Source organism: Ornithodoros turicata, chromosome 7 (genome assembly GCF_037126465.1).
Source record: "Ornithodoros turicata isolate Travis chromosome 7, ASM3712646v1, whole genome shotgun sequence".
NCBI classification, from domain to species: domain Eukaryota; kingdom Metazoa; phylum Arthropoda; class Arachnida; order Ixodida; family Argasidae; genus Ornithodoros; species Ornithodoros turicata.
Genome location: NC_088207.1, coordinates 13,765,233 through 13,786,369, shown reverse-complemented (window position 1 = coordinate 13,786,369; position 21,137 = coordinate 13,765,233). Strand labels below are relative to the sequence as shown.

The following is a 21,137-nucleotide window of genomic DNA, read 5'->3' as shown; positions in this document are numbered from 1 at the left end:
TGCTCCTGTGTGCGTCATTTCATGTTTACGCAGGTTGGACATCCACCTCGAAGCATAAGGACAGACGGAACACTCGAAGACCCCATTTCGTCTTGATATTGGCTGCACAGTTCCTGGACCAGAATTACAAAGTAACTACACGTTACTATGTGATCAGTCACATACAGTTCACGTTAGACACATCAGTGAGACCTTTCTAGAAATACACAGAAATATACACAAAGACGGGGTAAAGGAGCGCAGGCTTGTGTGGGGTTTCAGTGGAATTCCGCAACAGAATGAATTGATGACCTACTTACAGGAATCGCTTAAGATGGAATTAAGAACAGAACTGTTAATGATTCGTCTGAAACCTATCTAAGTATACAAAATCGAGCGTTTTAACCTTCTGCAATCATTTGCTTGCTGAGAGTTCAGACACACAGTATACAAACTATACGAGGAGGCAAAAACACGCAGAAACTTAGCTAAAATAAGTTACTCCATAAAGGTGAAATGTGACCTCTGCTGACCAGATGTGACAGCTGAAAGCAGTAATTATTCCACTCAAATGTCTATGCTATCAAGATATCACAGTCACTGAATATCATTATAGGGGTAGTCATGTTTCCAGTCAGGGATAAAATACAGCGGAAAAAGCCACTTGATTCTTCTAGTTGGAATTGTAGTGCCGTCATTCGCAGGATTCTCGAAAACTTGAGAAGTCCAGGGAGTACATGAAAAATGAAATTAAATGCAATGAAGTACAACACGTTCATTAGCAGTCTTTGGACGAATATATCCGTAAATTCGATGGTACAAGTACCCTTGCATAAGGAGAAGAAAATGAAAGCATTAGGTGATCGAATAAGGAACAAACAAGTAAAAATGCCTTGAACATAAACACTGAGAAGATAGCAGCCGACATCCTCCCGATTTCTCCCGGACATGATACGATATTCAACCCAGATACCCGGCACTATGAAGGCACACACTCTTAAAAATGAACTTCACCGCATAGCTCACTCCTAGCCAACCATAACCTCGAATGATATCGTTATCTGCCCTGATTTGTGGAAAATGGGAGGTGTACGACTTTTTTGTGACAATTATGAACAGCATAAGTGTCACAAAAAGGCGTACGCCTCCCGTTTCCAACAAATCAGGGCAGAAAACGATATCATTCGAGGTTATAGTTGGCTAGGAGCGTGCTATGCGGTGAAGTTCATTTTTAAGAGTGTAGTCAACCATCATCCCGAATGACAACGTTCTCGCCCCTGATTTGTTGAAAACGGGAGGTGGAGCCTATTCTGTGCCGTGCATAATGAACGAAATAGGCTCCGCCTTCCGTTTTCAACAAATCAGGGGCGAGAACGTTCTCATTCGGGATGATGGTTGGCTATGAGCGTGCTATGTGGTGAATATCATTTTTAAGAATGCACCATTAATAAATACGGAGCATAATGAGAAACGACAACAAATGAAGCCTGCTGCGCTCATGCTTGTCAACATGGGCATATTCGCAACTCGAAGTAGAACTTCATTCATAACAGGACATTCACCGATCAGTTGTTTGACGCTTTGTTGGCGGGCATCCTCTGAAACACAAAACACAACAATGAGCACGACGCACTAGATGGGGTTACATTGTCTATCGGTGATACACAACCTGGAATTCTGTGAGTCAACGAATGTATGTGGAACATGCAGAAATGACGCCCGTAACATAAACTAGAACACATATTTCGTAACACTCTGCAGACAGCATGCCACCAAAGCATACATTTTTTACACTTTCATGCAGAGATACGATTGTCCTTCTTTAATTGAGAGGTGCTGTGGTGAGAGGCATCCGACGTAACTGGGATAGTGTGCGTTGTGAGTAGTTGTAGCGCCCTTGGCGGCAAGGCTAGAAAGGAAGGACGAAGAATAAATGAGCGCCCCCCAGTTGATTCCTGGCAGCCGCTCAGCACGGACTCTTGTTCTGTCACGCTAGTTCTACAAATTTGGTGACCCGAACTCAGCGCACCTCATGAGCGAACCTCAGATCCCCCAGAAAGCTCACGGAGACGGAGTTAGCCCTCACGATGGAGGTTCCGGCACGACATCGTCCACTCCAGCTCCGACAATTTCCACGACTACGACTCCCGTCGTTTTGGATCAAGAATCCAAAGACCTGGTTTCGACAAGTCAAAGCACTCTTCCAGGCCCGCCGCATCCAGAACCAGATGACGAAGTACTGTGAAGTGCAGCCGCTTATCCCCCTGGAGCTCATCGACGACATTGATGACGTTCTTTCGTCGATACGGCCTGACAACGCGTATGATACGTTGAAATCTGCCATTGTCTCGCGCACGACGGTTTCGGAGCGAGCGAGGATACAGCAGCTCCTTACGACTGAGGAGCGTGGTGACCGGCGTCCGTCGCAGCTCCTGCATCGGATGAGACAGCTCCTGGGAGATCGGTCAGACGACCACTCCGCGATCCTCCGCGAGCGCTTCCTCAACCGACTTCCGCAAGATGTCGGTTGAGGATGAGTCGGTCCGCACGACTCATCTTGGCTGGGAACGACGATGTTGCCTTAGACCGTTTGGCCGACCTCGCTGACCTCTGCTGCTCTTCAGGATCCGCTGTCGGCGCTGTGCTACAGCAGTGTACATCCGACATATGGCACCCAGTGGCGTACTTCTCCCAACGGCTTAACAATGCCCAGACCAGATACAGCGTTTTCGGCCGGGAGCTTCTCGCAATATATGCAGCAGTCCACCACTTCCTCGAAGGCCGGACCTTTCACATCTTAACGGACCACAAGCCCCTTGCATTTGTGTTCCGGAACAACCGAAATGGCTATCTGCCACGAGAAACTCGGCACCTCGCCTACATTTCGGAGTTCACAACCGATATCCGACATGTCCATGGTGTCGATAACAGCGGCGCGGATGCTTTATCTAGAATCGATAACATCTCCGCACCTTGCCCGATAAGCCTTGAGGACATCGCCGCAGCCCAACTGGATGATTTCGAGGTCCGCGAGCTCCAAGCTGCCGCTCAGACATCGCTTACTCTTCGTCTTGTCCCCATACCGTCGACGACAATGTCTGTGCTTTGTGACACAACCACAGGCACAAACCGTCCATTTATTCCTGTCGCACTCCGCAGGAAGATCTTCGACGCTGCCCACAATCTGGCCCACCCTGGTGTCCGCGCTTCTCAGAACCTTCTCACGGCACGATACGTTTGGCCAGGCATCCATAAAGACGTACAGCGATGGGTGATAACTTGCGTCTCCTGCCAGCGCTCGAAAGTTGGGCGACACACAAAAACCCAGCTGCACACCTACCTTCCGCCGCGAGCCCGATTCGACCACGTCCATGTCGATATAGTCGGCCCACTACCCACATCCCACGGTTACAAGTACATCCTGACTTGTGTGGATCGGTATACAAGGTGGCCCGAGGCTGTTTCCCTAGCAGATATCTCAGCCCAAACCGTCGCCGAAGCCTTCGTGACCACATGGGTAGCACGGTTCGGCTGTCCATCCACTGTCACAACGGACCGGGGTCCACAGTTCCGTTGTGCCCTCTTCTCAGCCCTCACCAGCCTCCTCGGAGCGCACCATATCCAGACAACCGCCTACCAGCCAGCGGCGAATGGTTTGGTTGAGCGCATGCACCGCCAGTTGAAAGTAGCCCTCACTGCGCAACCCTCCCGATTACGCTGGGCCCAACATCTTCCTTTTGCGTTGCTCGGCATTCGCGTCGCTGACAAGCAGGACCTCCGGTGCGCACCAGCCGAGCTCGTCTATGGTTCCCCTCTACGCCTTCCTGGAGACTTCCTCACCCCAAGCGCCGATCAACCGCACCCGTCCCCCAGTGACTACGTTCGGGACCTAAAGGAGTTATTCCGACACGTCACTCCCGTCCCACCTCGCATGCCCACACGTCGCACAGTCTTCGTTAGCCAGGACCTAAGCACGGCGACGCATGTTTTCGTCAGAAACGACCGTGCGAAGCCCTCGCTGACGGCCGTCTTACTCCGGTCCCTATACCGTCCTATCCCGGACACCCAAGACTGTGCGTATCGAGATCAACGGCAAGTCGGACACCGTCGCCCTCGATCGAGTCAAGCCCGCCTACATAGCATCCTGCCTCCCGTCGTCCACTTCTCTTACACTCGACAGCTCCTCTCCACATGAGGGCACACCAACCAAACGTGTCACTTGGGCTGTAGATACGTCGACCGTTCCTTTTAAGTACGGTCTGGGGGGGGGGGGGAAGCCTTGTAGCGCCCTTGGTGGCAAGGCTAGAAAGGAAGGACGAAGAATAAATGAGCGCGCCCCAGTGGATTCCTGGCAGCCGCTCAGCACGGACTCTTGTTCTGTCCCGCTAGTTCTACATCGTCACCATGCCTTCCTCTGCAGCTAGTCAGTGCCTTCTCTAGTCCTTGCAGCATCCGATATCATCTGGTGGCGCTCGAGAGTCTGACAACCCTCTCCCCCGCTCCGCTAGTTACTTGTCACCCGGCACCACTCGAAGTAGAACCTCATTCGTAACAGGACATTCACCGAGCAGTTGTTTGACACTTTGTTGGCGGGCATCCTCTGAAACACAAAACACAACAATGAGCACGACGCATTAGGTGGGATTACACTGTCTAGCGCGATAAACAACCTAAAATTCTGTGAGTCAACGAATGTATGTGGAACATGCAGAAATGATGCCCGAGACATAAACTAGAACACATATTTTTTAAACTCCGCAGAGAGCATGCCACCAAAGCATACTTTTTTACACTTTCATGCAAATATACAACGATTGTCCTTGTTTAATTGAGAGGTGGTGCTGGAGCAGGTGTTGAACAGGACAAGCACCTACGTACACCTCCATTTCTTTTGTGGTGGCCATGAACAGTGGTCCGTTTCAACATGCAAGAGGCGATCTGCTATTTAGCCTCGTAAAAGGAACAGTTAGGGGTGGATCCAGGATTTTTCTGAGGTGGTCCAGCCATGGACAGCATGCTAGATACGCGATCTATGGCCGATTAGATCTGATATCATCTGGTGGTGCTCGAGAGTCACTTCATATTCAAATTCCCCAAAGCAACAAATGAAGCACATAATCCAAGCGAGAAATCACTGATCACCCGTTGTAGTGGACAACACAAACTAGCAATATCCCTGCACAAACAAGGCCCATATAATGTTGACCCTTTGTGAGCAGCACTGCTACGTGAGCAAGCATCGGTGACTTTGTTTCCTAGCCACAGTATATGTACGGAGAATACAATACAATTTGATAATTCCATTATTCGTTGTTTTACGTCACGGGACAACTATCATCGTAAGCTATGCCACCATAGTCGGTGGACGGATTAATTCTGTACATCTGACGGGTGATTCACGTATACGTCTAAATCTCAGCACACCATATTTAAGTTCCATCGCGGAAGACTGCATGCCTAAGCAAGTAGTACCGTGCTGACAAGTCGCGACGTCCTTGCCGAGCTTGAAACGCAACATTGGTATACAATCCATCGTGCACATATCATATATGCACTCATATGAACGAAAACAGCACGGAATCACACTAGGTAAGTACGGGAACACGCATGACAATAAGATAACACAAATACAGGAAGACGACACACTTGCGCTCCGAAAACATTTCAGAGGCAAAAGAAGCAACTACACTAACGTTCGACACAAGTAAGTTAGAGACGTCCAGTATATGTGACCACAGCATAACTCATTTCATCTGTAACAGTTGCAACACACACAGTATTCCAACTCGAAAGAAACCAGAAGGAAAATATAGCACATTCCAACGAAAAACGAGGTCCCGCCAGCCACACCATGCGTTCCGCCATCTTGGCCGATGCTGTCGATGTCACTCCGATTCTCTCAGCATGATCAGCGAGGCAGCGAAAACCAAAACTGGCTGGTGTACAGATCTCGCCTTGACAACTCCTCGCTGTTTGGTGTAATTTTGCTCCAGATTTGACTGCTACTGGACATGTCTGACTTTTTACATATCGGGCATACCCTGTTTATGAGCTGAAGTATTTGTCAAAGGAAACGGAATGGCACCTCCACAATTGGTATGAAGGAAGACTGGACACAAATCCAGTATTTTTTATATCTCAATCAATCAATCACTCCAGTATACAAAGAAAGACACTTGATTTGCCCACTCCGATTTCGTGGCAGTCATGTGTAAATAATCCATCAGGGCTAACTGCTACGTACGTATGATCTGGTTGAACCTTTAATCCGCTTCTGACACAGGGAATGTTTTCGTGTTTTGTCTCTATTTCTGCAATGTGTTGGTTTCCCACTTGCGGCATCTTCATTTTCGGTTCCCCAATTACAGCATCTGGGAACGCCTTTCAAGCAGCCTATATGTGGGGTTTGCAGACTCTGTTTGACAATGTTTTGTGCTGACAAAATGCCGGTGCCGTAGAACAAGATGGAACTACGACGCAGCCCATTGGAGCATCCCAATTAACGCGTCCCGAAGTCGTTCGATGGAATTTCAGACTAGGCTGCTGATTCCCGCACCCTTGTCGGCTGTCCACGGACGACTGCTGGTTGCGTGGGATAGTTGAGCGTTAAAGGGTCTCTGACAAGAAGCTGGAGAGACTTTTCCGCAGTGGCTACCGATAGAATACACAAAAGCAACTTCACATACGAAAATGCATGTTTCAACACCTCGTAGTTTTCGTAAACTCGAATTTTGAACATCGCGGTTCACGCCGACGCTGGCACACCTAGCGTCAAACCAAGAAAACGTACCCATATATAGACAACGCATCTGGCCATCCCACTGGGGTGACGTCAATCGCCCATGCAATCAGCGCGCAGAATGCCGTCACGTGATCGAGCACTACAACAGCAACTTTCAGCAAGAACCAACATTTTTACACCGATATACTGTTGTCACAATGTCTGGAAATAAAAAGTATGTATATACTTCGAAATCTGCGACCTGTTTTATAACAGCGATAATCCAATTAGCGACTTCCGTGGAACTAGCTACGAGGCTACGAGCTACGATGACTTTCGTGATCCAGCGCGCTGTTTCACAGCGTTAGTGTAGTGTGTGTATTTCCAAGTTCTCTATTTATATCTTTTGGAACAACGAACAATATATCGAGGTACACAGACTTCATTTGACATGCCTCGGTTGATTTCGTCAAAGCGAGATTTCTCAGCGGGCATTCAGTTCCGTACGATACTGCGCGTTCAACCGCAGCGGCAGGTATGGTTAGCAGCTGATTTTACCAATCGTATTTGAAGAATGCAGTCTATGAGACGGACCCCTCAGTTTGAATACAAAGAACCTCCGCCTACAGCAGTCCGCAGTGATTTCCTTGAATCTATCTTCCAAGACTGTTGCATCTGGACGTGACGAGGTTAGTGTCTTTAGTATAATTTATACAGTGGTTAGATAGTGATTGCTCTCCTTGTGAGAATTACGTTGTGGCATGCAGCTGTTAGGAGACCATTTACGCAAGAAATAAAAATAAGGATGAAAGAAAACTGAAGTTTACGCACTAAATCAAAAGATATATACTGTACAATTCCGAGTGTTGTTCAGAATGCAGCCATGCCATTGCAGTAAGCAACATCTACAGTACGTAAAATGAAGATGTGTATTCCGCATCTAGGTGTAACATTTTAATTGTCACAACAGTGTGCACCAATGTAGTTCATGACTTCTTGGACAAGATGTGGAACCAAATGTTGGAAATACAAGGCAGGGATCAGGTAGAAGTTTTCTCCTATTTGTTTTCCTTATAATATGCAGGATACTGCACATAGTAAAGAAGGGCTCTGGATTCTAAACCAACGCAGTGGAAATCGTCAGTTTACCCCAAGCTGTACTATTGTTGTCTAATCTAAGGAAACACTACAGAGGGCAGCTACGATAAAATTGCAGTGCACACACACAAAAAAAAAAAGAGAAAGAAAGCCTGGTGTACAGCAACCATGTCTACAGGTGCAATGTCCTGGACCCTCGTTGCAAAAAGGCCCACCAGGGGTGTCACTACAATCCATCCATCCATCCATCCATCCAGCCCCTCAGCTCCTTCAAGACACGCAAAATACAGTAGACGAAGTGTTCACTTGCAGATCAGACACTTATACAAAATTGTCTTGGAAATTCAGGATCTTTTAGCTCCATCTCAAACACTTGCCATTACGGTATGAAATCCATCACTGTAGTACCACCTTACAAGGTTCCACTGCTACGGACCAACTACGGAAATCAGCAGGAACCGTTCCTTTTCCGAACAAATTTTTTCAGCTGATTGGAAATGGCCTTCCTGTGTCCAGTTTCAAAACAGAGTTACACAAACTTGTTTAAGTCTTATTAGGGACAGGACACTCTGTTATGTGCCCAGCGCCAGGCGAGAGAGAAAGAGACTGTAACCGTATACTCGGAATCCAAAGGGTATTCTCAAGTGTATTGAGACGAAAGGGTGCGTCAGTTCATCGGCGTGAGCGGCGTTGTTCGGATTCATCCCTTGTGTACCAAATTATTGTATTGTGTTGATGTGTAACACCGTTGGGAAGAAATAAACTACAGGATTACCCAACATTAATCAGAAGTGGGATTGTGAACACACCATCGGACGAAGACAACAAGCGATGTAAGCAGACTCCTCGTTGGAATTTATGCCTAGCTAATAATGGGACTACCGAAGAAGATGCGTCCGCAGTCGGGAGCTCAGCCGCAGGCAGCAGGAGATACATCTGCTTCGAACACTCAAATTTCGCCTTCGGGAGATGGCACAACACCAACTGCCGATACAGTTGCTCAGTCTGTGCAAGACCCCGCTGACGATGGTGAACATGAGAGCCGTGAGGCGATCATAGATTCGTCTCTCACTTGCGAAGAAGGCTCCACCGCACCGAATGTGACTTCGACCACCGAGGGCACACAGCAACTCGACTTCCAGGCAATTCTTCAAACCGCAGTTGAGACAGCGGTCAGAGCAGCAATTGCTGGCATATCACCAGCTCTGCGGCAAAACGCAGCACGTCCTCCTCACCACCGTGTCAACGACATGAAGGATCGCGTTCCCGAGTTTCATCCGGATCAGGACAATGTGTTGACAGCAGAAAGGTGGACGAAACGTATTGACGAACTTGCAGAAACATTTGGCTGGTCAGATCTGGACACAGTTGTGGTGGCTCTTCCAAAACTCAGAGGAACGGCACGAACGTGGTATGAGGGTGTGTCCGTACGCCGTCGAACTTGGGAGGAATGGAAAGAACTGTTGCACGAGTCATTTCCCTCCACATCAGGCCTTCAGTCGCTCTACAGAGAAATGGTCGCTGGAAGGAAACGTCCAGGGGAGACGTCAGAAGAGTACTTTTACGACAAGGAGACGAAGGCAAGACAGTGCAACCTCTCCGAGCCAGACGTTATCGAACACATCATCACAGGGCTCACCGACATGAAGCTCGTTCAAGCTTTGAGTGTGAGAGACTACCAGAACACCAAGGAACTGTTACGACACATCAAGAAGATAGAGGAAAGAGTCCAACTCACCACAGGACAGCCCAGAGAAAGGCACCAGAAAGGAAAACCACATGAACAGTCGAAAGAAAACGCTTCAGAAAAGTCGCAGGTACAGGTGCCCAAGTCAGAGAATCAGAAGGGGCAGCCACGCTGCTTTAACTGTAATAAAAGAGGGCATATAGCTCGTGATTGTCCAGAGCCGTCTCGACGACAACAACAATCACCAGCTGTTAAGGACACAAACTCCAATCGTCAAGCGCGCGACGCAAGTCGGGGATCATCGCAGTTTGTCGTGGCCGAGAATGTCAACCCCTGTGGACCCGACAAGTTCATCAAGGTTGCCAATATCAATGGTGCTCACGAAGTACAGGCAATGCAGGATACAGGCAGCTCTAGTTGCATACTCCAAGCATCAGTAGCCGTGATGTGTGGACTGAACATTCTACCTTGCGACAAGACGCTGTATGGGTTCGGCTCAAACACATTGCCAACAACACGCGCTATTGGGAAAGCATCGGTGGACTTAACGATTGATGGTGTGACCGCACACGATGTAGAGGTACTGGTTGTTCGCGACTCTGTGCAGCCGTTTGAACTCCTGGTGGGCCGAACTTGGACAGAGCTCCCTCACATAGCATATTGCAAGGTTGGTCAAAATTTCATGCTGGGTTACAGAGACGAAGAACCCTTCCGTGACATCGACATTGTCTCGCCTCCAAGCAAGCAGCATAGAATCACAGTACAGAGGGATACCATCGTGCCCAGTAATACCGTTGTATGGGTAGAAGCGGAGACTGTTGAACGGAAGAAAACTTGATGCGCTTTACGTGCAAGAGTGTGGACCGGACAGGCTGTTACGTGTAAATGAGGGCGTAGTCCGTATTCCCTTGTTCAACTGTGGACAGGAAGATTTGCTTTATAGGAGCGGACAGCGACTAGGGAAGATCGAAGAGGTCAATTTGTTACGAGAAGCCTCAGAGGAAGGATCTGTGAAGGCTCAATCGTGCCAACAGAAGGCGCCAATAGAAATGTCGCAGGTGAAGATGGGCAGTGAAATATCAGAACCAGATGCCACACGTCTTCTTGATCTACTCAACGAATATCGGGAATGCTGGGAATGCTTCGCCTTTAGACTTGAGGAGCTTGGTTGCACTACGCTGGTGTCGATGGACATTAAGGAACACCTGGAAGCAGTCCCGTCGTATCCCGTCCGTATAGGGCAACACCGAAGGAAACGGGCGAAATATCTCGGATTGTTCAGGAATGGAAGACGCATGGCATAGTGTCTGACAGCACTTCACCGTATGCAAGCCCCGTACTCCTAGTAAAGAAGAAAAATGGAGAGAGCAGACTTGTGGTGGACTATAGAAAACTAAAGAGTCAAACAGTCAAGGAGCATTATCCCCTTTCAAATATCGACGATCAGCTTCTGCACCTTGCTGGCAGCCGACTTTACACAACGCTTGATCTCGCGCATGGGTATTTACAAGTTCCCCTGACGGAAGCAGCGAAGGACAAGACAGCTTTCGTAACACCCGATACCACCGGGAGGTTTGAGCGACTCATGCTTGGTTTAACCAACGGGCCAGCGGTATTCCAGCGCCTAATGAACAAGGTGCTAGGGCCGTACAGAAATACAATAGCTTCGTTCTATTTAGACGATGTTTTGGTGCCGGCCAAAGACTGTAATGAGATGCTAGAAAGGCTCCGAAAAATCCTAGAGGCTCTGAAGGAAGCTAAGCTCACACTCCGACTACAAAAGTGTGAGTTCGGAAGGAGCTCAGTTGAGTTTTGGGGGTTTACGCTCGAAGCAGGTAGCATCAAGCCAGGACCACGCAAGGTTCACGCTATGTTGGATTTCCCCATGCCACGAAACGCCCACGAATTACGTAGGTTCATGGGCTTGACTAGTTTCTTCAGAAGGTTTGTGGACCATTATGCTACAAGAGCAAAAAGGGCAACTCAACTTTCACGTGGACAGAGGAAGCAAATGCGTCGTTCGAGGACCTCAAACAGGCATTAACGAGCGCACCGACACTCGCACTTTACAACCCAGAGGCGAAGACTGAACTCCATACCGACGCTAGCCAGGATGGCTTAGCAGGCATGCTTTTGCAGCAGGACGACCAGAGACGTTTTCGACTCGTTTACTGCATCAGCAAGCGAACGTCCGAAACAGAGAGGAACTACCATTCCAGCAAGTTGGAGCTATTAGCTATTGTATGGGCGATAGAACGTCTCCTTCCATACCTGATCGGGATTCACTTCACGGTAGTGACTGATTGCCAAGCACTGGTTTACTTGAACGCCAACAAGACCCTGAAGCCACAAGTGGCTCGATGGTTCGACCTTGTACAAGAATATGACTTCGAGGTGAAGCACCGAAGCGGAACAAAGATGGCTCATGTCGACTCCTTAAGTAGAGCACCAGTGGAGCCTGGAGATAACACCCTGGAAGATATCGTGGCGGACAAACTCGAAGTACTGCTAACAATGAGTTTAGAAGATCAAATCTTGACTGTGCAGCGACAGGATTCTGATCTCTCGGAAATTATTGCCTTACTGAAGAAAGGCAGGAAGGATCTCACGTCGTCGGATCAAAGTCGGGTCAAGGACTTCGAGCTAAAGGATGGACTCCTGATGAAACGGGTGACGCATGGCGACGGAGTAAAGTGGCTTCTTGCGTTGCCAAAGAGCATGCGAAAAAGCATTGTGGTACAGGCACACGACCTAATGGGACATTTCGCCACAGAAAGAACTGTCGCAAAGATCAAGGAGCGTTTTTGGTTTCCTAAAATGAGGCGCTATGTGCGTTGCCATATCAGTAAATGTTTCGAGTGCCTTCTAAACAAATGCCCAAGCGGAAGGAAGCCAGGTTTGCTCCATCTGATTCCACCGGGAACGTATCCGTTCGAGGTGATACACGTGGACCACTTGGGGCCCTTTGTAAAAAGCACGAAAGGAAACCAACACCTTCTCGTAGCTGTGGATAATCTTACGAAGTTCGTCAGATTGTTTCCTGCGAAGACTACTACAAGCAAGAGCGTGGTGAAGGCGTTAGAGCAACTTATGCTTGAGAGGGGCCTTCCCTGAAGAATTATCAGTGACCGGGGAACCTGCTTCGCTCCTCACGAGTTTGAAGAATTTTGCCAGTCAAGGGGAGTGCAGCACATTCTCAACTCCTCTAGACATCCTCAGGCAAATGGACAAGTGGAACGCGTGAACCTCTACAACAACCTCTGCCCCTCTACAACAATCTGGCATCACAGGCAGGCTCGGTGCCTGTTCACGCCTGTTCACGATCACGTGTTCTTACCCGAGGAGTTCCACAAGGCGGAGTTCTCTCCTCCATCCTTTTCAATATTGCACTCTCCGACCTTCATCTCAACGCTCCCGACACTCTTTACACCGCAAAATATCTAATATATGCAGACGACATCTGCCTCCTCTTTCATGGCAAGCTCAAGCCCTCCCTTCAAGCTTCTGCTCAAGCTACACTAAATCACATTTCGAGCTCCCTCGCTACTAAAGGCCTCAGTCTCTCACCGGAAAAATCAGTAGCCCTCGTCTGCGCCCCCAAGGGAAAACATATCCCAAATAGCTTTCCTGCACTCTCCCTCCAAGGAATCTCCATTCCACGTGTGAACAAGACACGCTACCTCGGCATCGTCTTTGATTCCCACCTGTCATGGACCCACCAAGTAGACCACATGGTACGCAGCTGTCAGCCGCTCCTTAATGTTCTAAAACTTCTCTGTGGCATGTCTTGGGGCAATCATCCTCGGTCGATGCTTTCACTATACAAAGCGAGTAGAAAGTACTGACCACGACTATCCGGAAACGCTACAAAGCTTCTGGACGCCATTAATTAGCAATTAGAGCTAATTGGGACCCCCACATTAATCAGCATCATCCAATGAGTCATCACACTAATTGGGGAGCGTCTAACTAGTGTCCAGACCACCCTGTGCGTTTCCAGATAGACGTGGTCATAAAAAATAAAAAAATAGATAGAGAGAGAGTGGAGAGAAGGAGTTTAGTTGAAGATCAACGACGCCATCTTGAAGAAAGCGGCCCGGAAAGGCCGCTGACCGTCGCTGGGCGACGGAGCACAGAGGCAGGTTCCAAAGCATTGCAGCTATGACCACAAGTTCCGGACATCCTGTGACGTGAGCTGTGACGTCATCACGGCATGTCTGGGCAAGTTAGGACAGCTCTGGGCATGCAAGGAGAAAAACACTCGTAATACAGAGGCTGGGAAAGCAAGAGTATGCAAACCATCAATAGCTAACAACAAAAAGAATTAGTTACACAACAAATGAGCCCACCAGAACAGGAGCGCAGAACCATGCGACTGCTCCATCCGAGAGGCAGGCAGAAACTGACTCGTAATGGTTTTTTTCTCCTGTATAAAGCCCCACAGCTGCACCCCCTAGCGGTTACTTTCTCAACTAATCTCACAACAAAATTGTTAAGAATCACGCCACGCTACTCCCAGTCCCAAGGCAGAAGATGATAGAAAATGGCAGGAATGCCCGGACAACAGTAACCAGCACCCGACGCGCACGGGCACGAAAATCGCAAACAAAGCGGGAACAAAGTTGGCGAAAGCATTAGTTACACAACAAATCACCTCACCGCAGTAGGAGCGCAGACCGATGCGACTGCTCTCCGTGACAGCCAGCCAGAAACTGAGCGAGCACGGGGAGCACACGTCTGCTTTCCGCGACAGCCGGAGAGAAACTGACTGGGGCGCCGCTCCGCGGCCGCTACGCATACGCGCTCCTAGCGCCCTCTGGGGCGACCACCTCCGAGAGGCTAAGAGTGAAGAGCATTCCTGCGCCCCCTACTGGCCATTCTCATTGGTCGTGAGGCTAAGAGAGAAGAGCATTCCTGCGCCCCCTGCTGGCCGTTCTCATTGGTCGTGACGTCATCCTATTGTCTCAGGGCTACCCTGTTTTTTTTTCACTAATGCTCCTTTGGTCAATCTACAATGAAGCCACAGTATGACGTCATCATGCAGCTGCGTGGCTCAAGGACGCGTACGCTCTAGACAGGGGACATATTATTTATTGAATCACTATCCCAAGATTATTTCCTTTGTTGTTCTATAACGTAGAACGTGAAGAAAAACAATGTGCAAGTTTCCGGCGATGCAGAATCAAAAATAACAAAGACGGTTAAGAGCATCAGCTGTTTACTATATACATTAAAAACAAGACTTTCGTGCAGTAGGCTGCACTTCTTCAGGTTTGAGGACCTGTTACAAGTGGTGAAGCATATATCAAAAACCAGTCACATGGTACAAGAGAAAAGGGTAAGGGTGAAGAGAAATACAAACGCGATACAAATATCAACAAAAAAATGAAAATGAAAAACAAAACGCAATCAGTAGGAGGTGGCTCGACAAGGTCAGACAGACATACAGACGAGTCGGAGTTGTACGTGGAGGGAACCAGTGAACAGCACATGAATAGGCACAGCAGCCAGTTGGCATTCTAAAGCCTTTTGTGCAAGCTGGCTGCTGTGCCTATTCATGTGCTGTTCACTGGTTTCCTCCACGTACGACTGCTGTACGAATTGTACGACTGCTGGGCAACAGAGGAAAACAAACAAACACTTGAACAGAGTGAAAAAGACACTCACCATCAGTTTTCCCGTTCACAGCATTCCCTCATTGTAAATCCGCTCGTCACAAAATTCACCTGCATCGTCGAACACCATTCACCAGTGACGAACCACACATCCGCACCCCATCAGAGGCAGACAGAACCCCACCGAAGCTACGCTCTTCCACTGACGGTCAACGCCAGGAGCAGAATTTGCGTGTCCAGTCCCGTCAGTGTCCAAGAGAGAAGTGAATCCTTGCGCCCCCTGCAGGCCGTTCTCATTGGTCGTGACGTCATCCTATTGTTTCAGGGCTACCTTGTTTTTTTCCACTAATGCTCCTCTAGACAAGGTCAACCTGAAACAATGGTCTCATGGTATGACGTCATCATGCAGGTGCGTGGCTCTAGACATGGCTAGACGTGGCTCTACGCTCTAGACATGGGACCTGTTATTTATTGAATCACTATCCCAAGATTATTTCCTTTATTCTACTATAATGATTGTATAGGGAACTATTGCAGAAGAGCACCATAGAAAAGAGGCGATTGTAGCATTTCATTCCCAAAGTCTTACTGTACAGGGAAAAAATAATGGTTCAGCAAGACATGTCCATCCCAGCCGAGAGCCATGCAGCTAAGTGAATAATGATGCTTTGTTCCTCCTGAATAAAGTCACACACCTGTCCCCCTCGCGGTTACTCTCTGAACTAAATGAATCGCAAAATTATTAAGAATAGCTCTACTCCCATTCAAGGCAGCACTACCGTCAAGAATATTTCTTGTACAAAAAGAAAAAGCTACATGTAGAAGGAAAGCATGTCAGAACAAGCCCAGGCATGTCAGTGCATGTTTGTCAGACAACAAGGGGGAAAAAGCGAAAAGAAACAAAGAAGGAAACCAGCATCAAACTATTTCTAAGCACACGCACTCCTCTTATTCAAAAACAGTGCTCATCATAAATCCGTCCAGGGCAATGCACACCATTTCTCTATTGCTACACTTTTTTTTTTCAGTGACGGTCAATGCATTGCTACAGACTGCGTGACGTCATCACATCCTGTCTGAAGAAGAAGACAGCGGCAAAGACACCTATCATTCATTGAATCCCAAGATTATTTCCTTTGTCCTACTCTGAATGACATTGATTCTGTCATTAAAATTCAACAAAAAAGCACCGTGCATATTAACGATTTTCACCCCAAAGGCTCATCATGGTCATTAGAATTACAGTAAACTACCACTGCTCCTTAAAATAATAAGTGAGACCACTCAACATCACCTCCAGGCTTATGTAATACATGACCCTTTCTATGCTCATACATTCGTTGTCTGAGGCTACACCTGCGAGCAAAAAGGCGCGGAAACCGGGGGGGGGGCAAAGTTCCATTCGCGCATTGCGAGCAAAAAGGCGCGAAAGCCGGGAGCAAAGTTCCATTCGCGCACGCCAAAGCACAAGACAGAACGCCTTTACGGGAACACGATGGCATTCGTATACTATATTAATGATTATTGCATTGCAGTTTAGAAAAACTACTACAAAACTATAATTTTAGGAGCCCATTAAAATTCTACTTTCTATGGAAACTATAATTGCCCTATTACTTGGATCGCTATTAATGAAGCGCTCCAATTTTTTCTCTCTTCCCATTTCAGCCTTGTCATGCAGGGAAGCAGACTCACATCCAAAATAATTAATTTACACTGAGGGTGCCGTGCTTCAGGAGTTCCTATCCTGCGCTCAGATGCAAGCATTTCTTCACGGATACAGCTGACTTCCTCAACATACCGAGCTCCTAACAACATCTAACAAACAATCAGAGAAACCCTCTTCTCAGCTGTACCATGCGACTTTCTTCTTCACCGAAAAATTGCGCGCACTTGTGCTTGACTTAAAAAATACCTGAAGCATATGCCAATAAACCAAGAAAAAGACACTCATGTCTGCTATCTGATAGTGCCACATACACAGACGCATTGTCGCAAAGAAAGCACAGGACAGGGATACACAAATTTCCTTAGGTGAGCAGGGAAAAGGCTTAAGACCTCAGGAATAATAGCAGAGTCACTGGACATCGCTACGCGCATAACACAAGATAACAACAACAAGATAATAGCGGCGGGTAAAATTGCAACACTGCTAAACAAGCCCGAACATGCCATCATGACGTCGCAAACCAGGAAAAAGAAGCACGTGCGCGCACACAGCAGCTCAGGAATGCACAAGGAGAGGTGCTTTATAGGAATTTCTACTCCACACACTCAGATACCAGCATTTCTGCACAAATACCTATAACGGCTGAATTCCTCAACATATCGAGGAAAGCGAATACTGACACTCAACATATATAAAAAAAAACAAATTCCATTCTTATGAACTCTCCTCTGCCGAGCGGCTTTCTCCTGCTCTACCTGGATGCTGACTGTTTCCCCTCATCTACATTTTGTGTAAAAGCCGTGAAAGGAGAAAAGAACCGCGAAAAATTACACGCATTTGTGCTCCAATAGCTGTAACTGCAAGAAACCGTAGCGCACGCCAATACACTGAGAAAAAGACACCCATTTCTGCCACCAGATAATTCTTGCATAATGCCACATACACAGCCGCATTACCCTTGCGTAAAGAAAGCACAGGACAGGGATACACAAATTTCCATAAGTGAGCAGGGAAAAGGCTTTAGTCGAACCGCTCAGAAATAACCAGAGAATCAACGCTTATCGCAACGAAACTCGACGGCTAGCACAACATGACACCAACAACGTACTAGCAGCGGGTAAAATTGCAACACTGCTAAACAAGTCCAGATATGCCACGATGACGTCACAAATCAGGAAAAAAAGCACACGCATGCACGCACAGAGGACAACGCATTAAACACACGGAGCGCTCAGGAATAATCGTAGCGTTACCGCACATCGCTACGAAGCTCAACGTCTAACACAAGACGGCAGCAACAAGATATTAGCGAAGGGTAAAAATTGCAACACTACTGAACAAGTCTAGACATGCGACATCGAATGCGAAAACACTGGTGATCGGGGAAAAGGCCTAAGCCTGCGGCGGATCATCATAGAGCATACACAACTTCATTTTTCTATTTTGCGTAAACTAAACGCGGTCTGCTTGGAAAACGACGTACAAATTTTCTTAGGGAGCAGAGAAATATAGAAATTTGTACTCCGTGCTCAGATACCAGCATTTCTGCTCAAAAACCTGCAAAATTAAGCTCTGCTTACTTCGTCAAGATATCGAACACCCAACAAAATCAAACAAACAACCCCACTTCCACTGGTAGAACACTATTCAGCTTTTACGCAGGAGGCTTTCTTCTATATAAAAAGTAGAGAAAATAAGGAAAGAGCAGCGAAATATTACACGCACTTTTGCTCGCATAGCTATAAGAGAAAAAAATAAATAAAATAACGACGCACACGCTAATAAACTGTGACAAAGACACCCATTTCTGCTATCAGATAATTATTGCATAATGCTAAATACTCATTTGCATTGGCCCTGCGTGAAGAAAGCACAGGACAGGGATACACAATCTATCTTAAGCGAGCACGGAAAGTCACTTCTACTCGAACAGCTTAATACCATAAAGTCTGAATTTTTGCAAAGAAAATAAAGCTTGAACAGCACTACGAAGGTGACAGACACATACTAACAAACAAACAAACACTTCTTCGAGTCTGTATTATCTTTTAAAAAATAACGAAAGCACACATAAAAAATATCAAATCGGCTAGGTAGCCTTAAAGTTGGCTGCACGCAATGCGCGGAAGCATGCTGTGAAGCCAACTTGCGGTTTTGCTGGATGCACATGAAGTCCGATTCCAATTGGAAATCGCGCTAAGGACGTGCCAAACGTGGAATTTTCGCAAAATTAATCCCAATACCTGGAATTCTGTTCATTTTAGCGGGAATGCTGGCGCTTGTGCTCCATTATTCGAAATTTTCGAATACGAATAGGGTTCGAATATCAACAATATTCGAACAATATTCGAAATTTCGAATATTCGCACACCTCTAGTGAATACTGACACTCAACGATATATAACAAAAAACAAACAAATTCCATTTTCATGAACTCTCCTCTGCCGAGCGGCTTTCTCCTGCTCTACCTGGATGCTGACTTTTTCCCCCCTCACCTACCTTCTGAGTAAAAGCAGTGACAGGAGAAAAGAACAGCGAAAAATTACACGCATTTGTGTCACAGGACAGGGACACACAAATTTCCTTAAGTGAGCAGGGAAAAGGCTTAAGTCGTACCGCTCAGGAATAATCGGAGAATCACCGCTTATCGCTACGCGGCTAGCGCTTGAACAGCGCTACGAACGTGACAGATACATACTAACAAACAAACAAACAACAGCAGGACCGGCGTCGGGCACACATAAAATACCCTGCCCAAAACAAAGACTTCGCCAGGTTCGCGAGGCAATTCCATTAAAAACGCTCGTCCTATCCTACAGATAGCAATGCAAACGCGACTGCCCTTATTTTTTAAACCACTATTTCACGCAATAGTACATAAATGTATCACTCGTGCCACACGAAAAGGCAAACACTTACTTGCCAAGTGGGGTCCCAGCGCGTGCGCGCGCGCACACACACAGGCACACACACACACTAACATTTTCACACTCACAAACACAAAGTCTATTTTCACAACCACATAAACCCATATTATTCCTCAGGTCAATAATTATCCTGCCATCGCCAAAAGAAGGCACAGACATGTATGCTTACGCAAGACAATCGGTCCTCGTTCCGGATGTAATAGGATATCGCCACTCGGCCGGCGCGAACCAATAAAGAAAGAAAGGAATGCATGTTCGCTACGAAGAAAACGGTGCCGTGCTTCTACGCAGCGATCATTATACAGACGCGTAAATGCGAACATCATTCGCTACACACTGTAGCTCTCATCATTTTTAAACCAAACCGTGTTCATAGGTCTTCACTAAATAGGTGAGCCGATAATGACTCCAAATAAAATCAAATAAAATAATGGTTCCAGCATCGCTGGCTGCAAGCTTGGGTACCCAACAGAGCAGCGCGCTCCTATCAACACGCCTTGGGCTGACCTTACACACCCGAAGCCTTTTCTGAATACATTCTGCCGGCGCTGGAATAAAAGATTTATCGCGAGGGTACTACGATGTCAGCTCTGTTGCTGTTTAAGTGATAAAACAGTGCGCTCACTCGGGGAATCGTCCAAGGGGAAGCGTCCAAACCGCGAGAACGGGTCCGCGTTGCGCTCGCGCCGCGGGGAATCGCGCGCGTCGCGACTCCAAACCGCGAGACCGGGCCCGCGCGCGCGCTTCGCGGTTCGGGCGCACTGTTTTATCACTTAAACAGCAACAGAGCTGACATCGTAGTACCCTCGCGATAAATCTTTTATTCCAGCGCCGGCAGAATGTATTCAGAAAAGGCTGCGGGTGTGTAAGGTCAGCCCAAGGCGTGTTGATAGGAGCGCGCTGCTCTGTTGGGTACCCAAGCTTGCAGCCAGCGATGCTGGAATCATTATTTTATTTGATTTGATTTGGAGTCATTATCGGCTCACCTATTTAGTGAAGACCTATGAACACGGTTTGGTTTAAAAATGATGAGAGCTACAGTGTGTAGCGAATGATGTTCGCATTTACGCGTCTGTATAATGATCGCTGCGTAGAAGCACGGCACCGTTTTCTTCGTAGCGAACATGCATTCCTTTCTTTCTTTATTGGTTCGCGCCGGCCGAGTGGCGATATCCTATTACATCCGGAACGAGGACCGATTGTCTTGCGTAAGCATACATGTCTGTGCCGTCTTTTGGCGATGGCAGAATAATTATTGACCTGAGGAATAATATGGGTTTATGTGGTTGTGAAAATAGACTTTGTGTTTGTGAGTGTGAAAATGTTAGTGTGTGTGTGTGCCTGTGTGTGTGTGTGCGCGCGCACGCGCTGGGACCCCACTTGACAAGTAAGTGTTTGCCTTTTCGTGTGGCACGAGTGATACATTTATGTACTATTGCGT

General features: G+C 47.4%; 1 protein-coding gene across 1 annotated transcript; it reads left to right on the top strand.

Moving 5' to 3' along the window:
* Window positions 1-2,066: 2,066 nt before the first annotated feature.
* LOC135400475 (uncharacterized) lies at window positions 2,067-2,510 on the top strand. Its single transcript, XM_064632305.1, has one exon. It carries the CDS (start codon window positions 2,067-2,069, stop codon window positions 2,508-2,510), a length of 444 nt encoding a protein of 147 aa, XP_064488375.1.
* The last annotated feature ends 18,627 nt before the right edge of the window (window positions 2,511-21,137 follow it).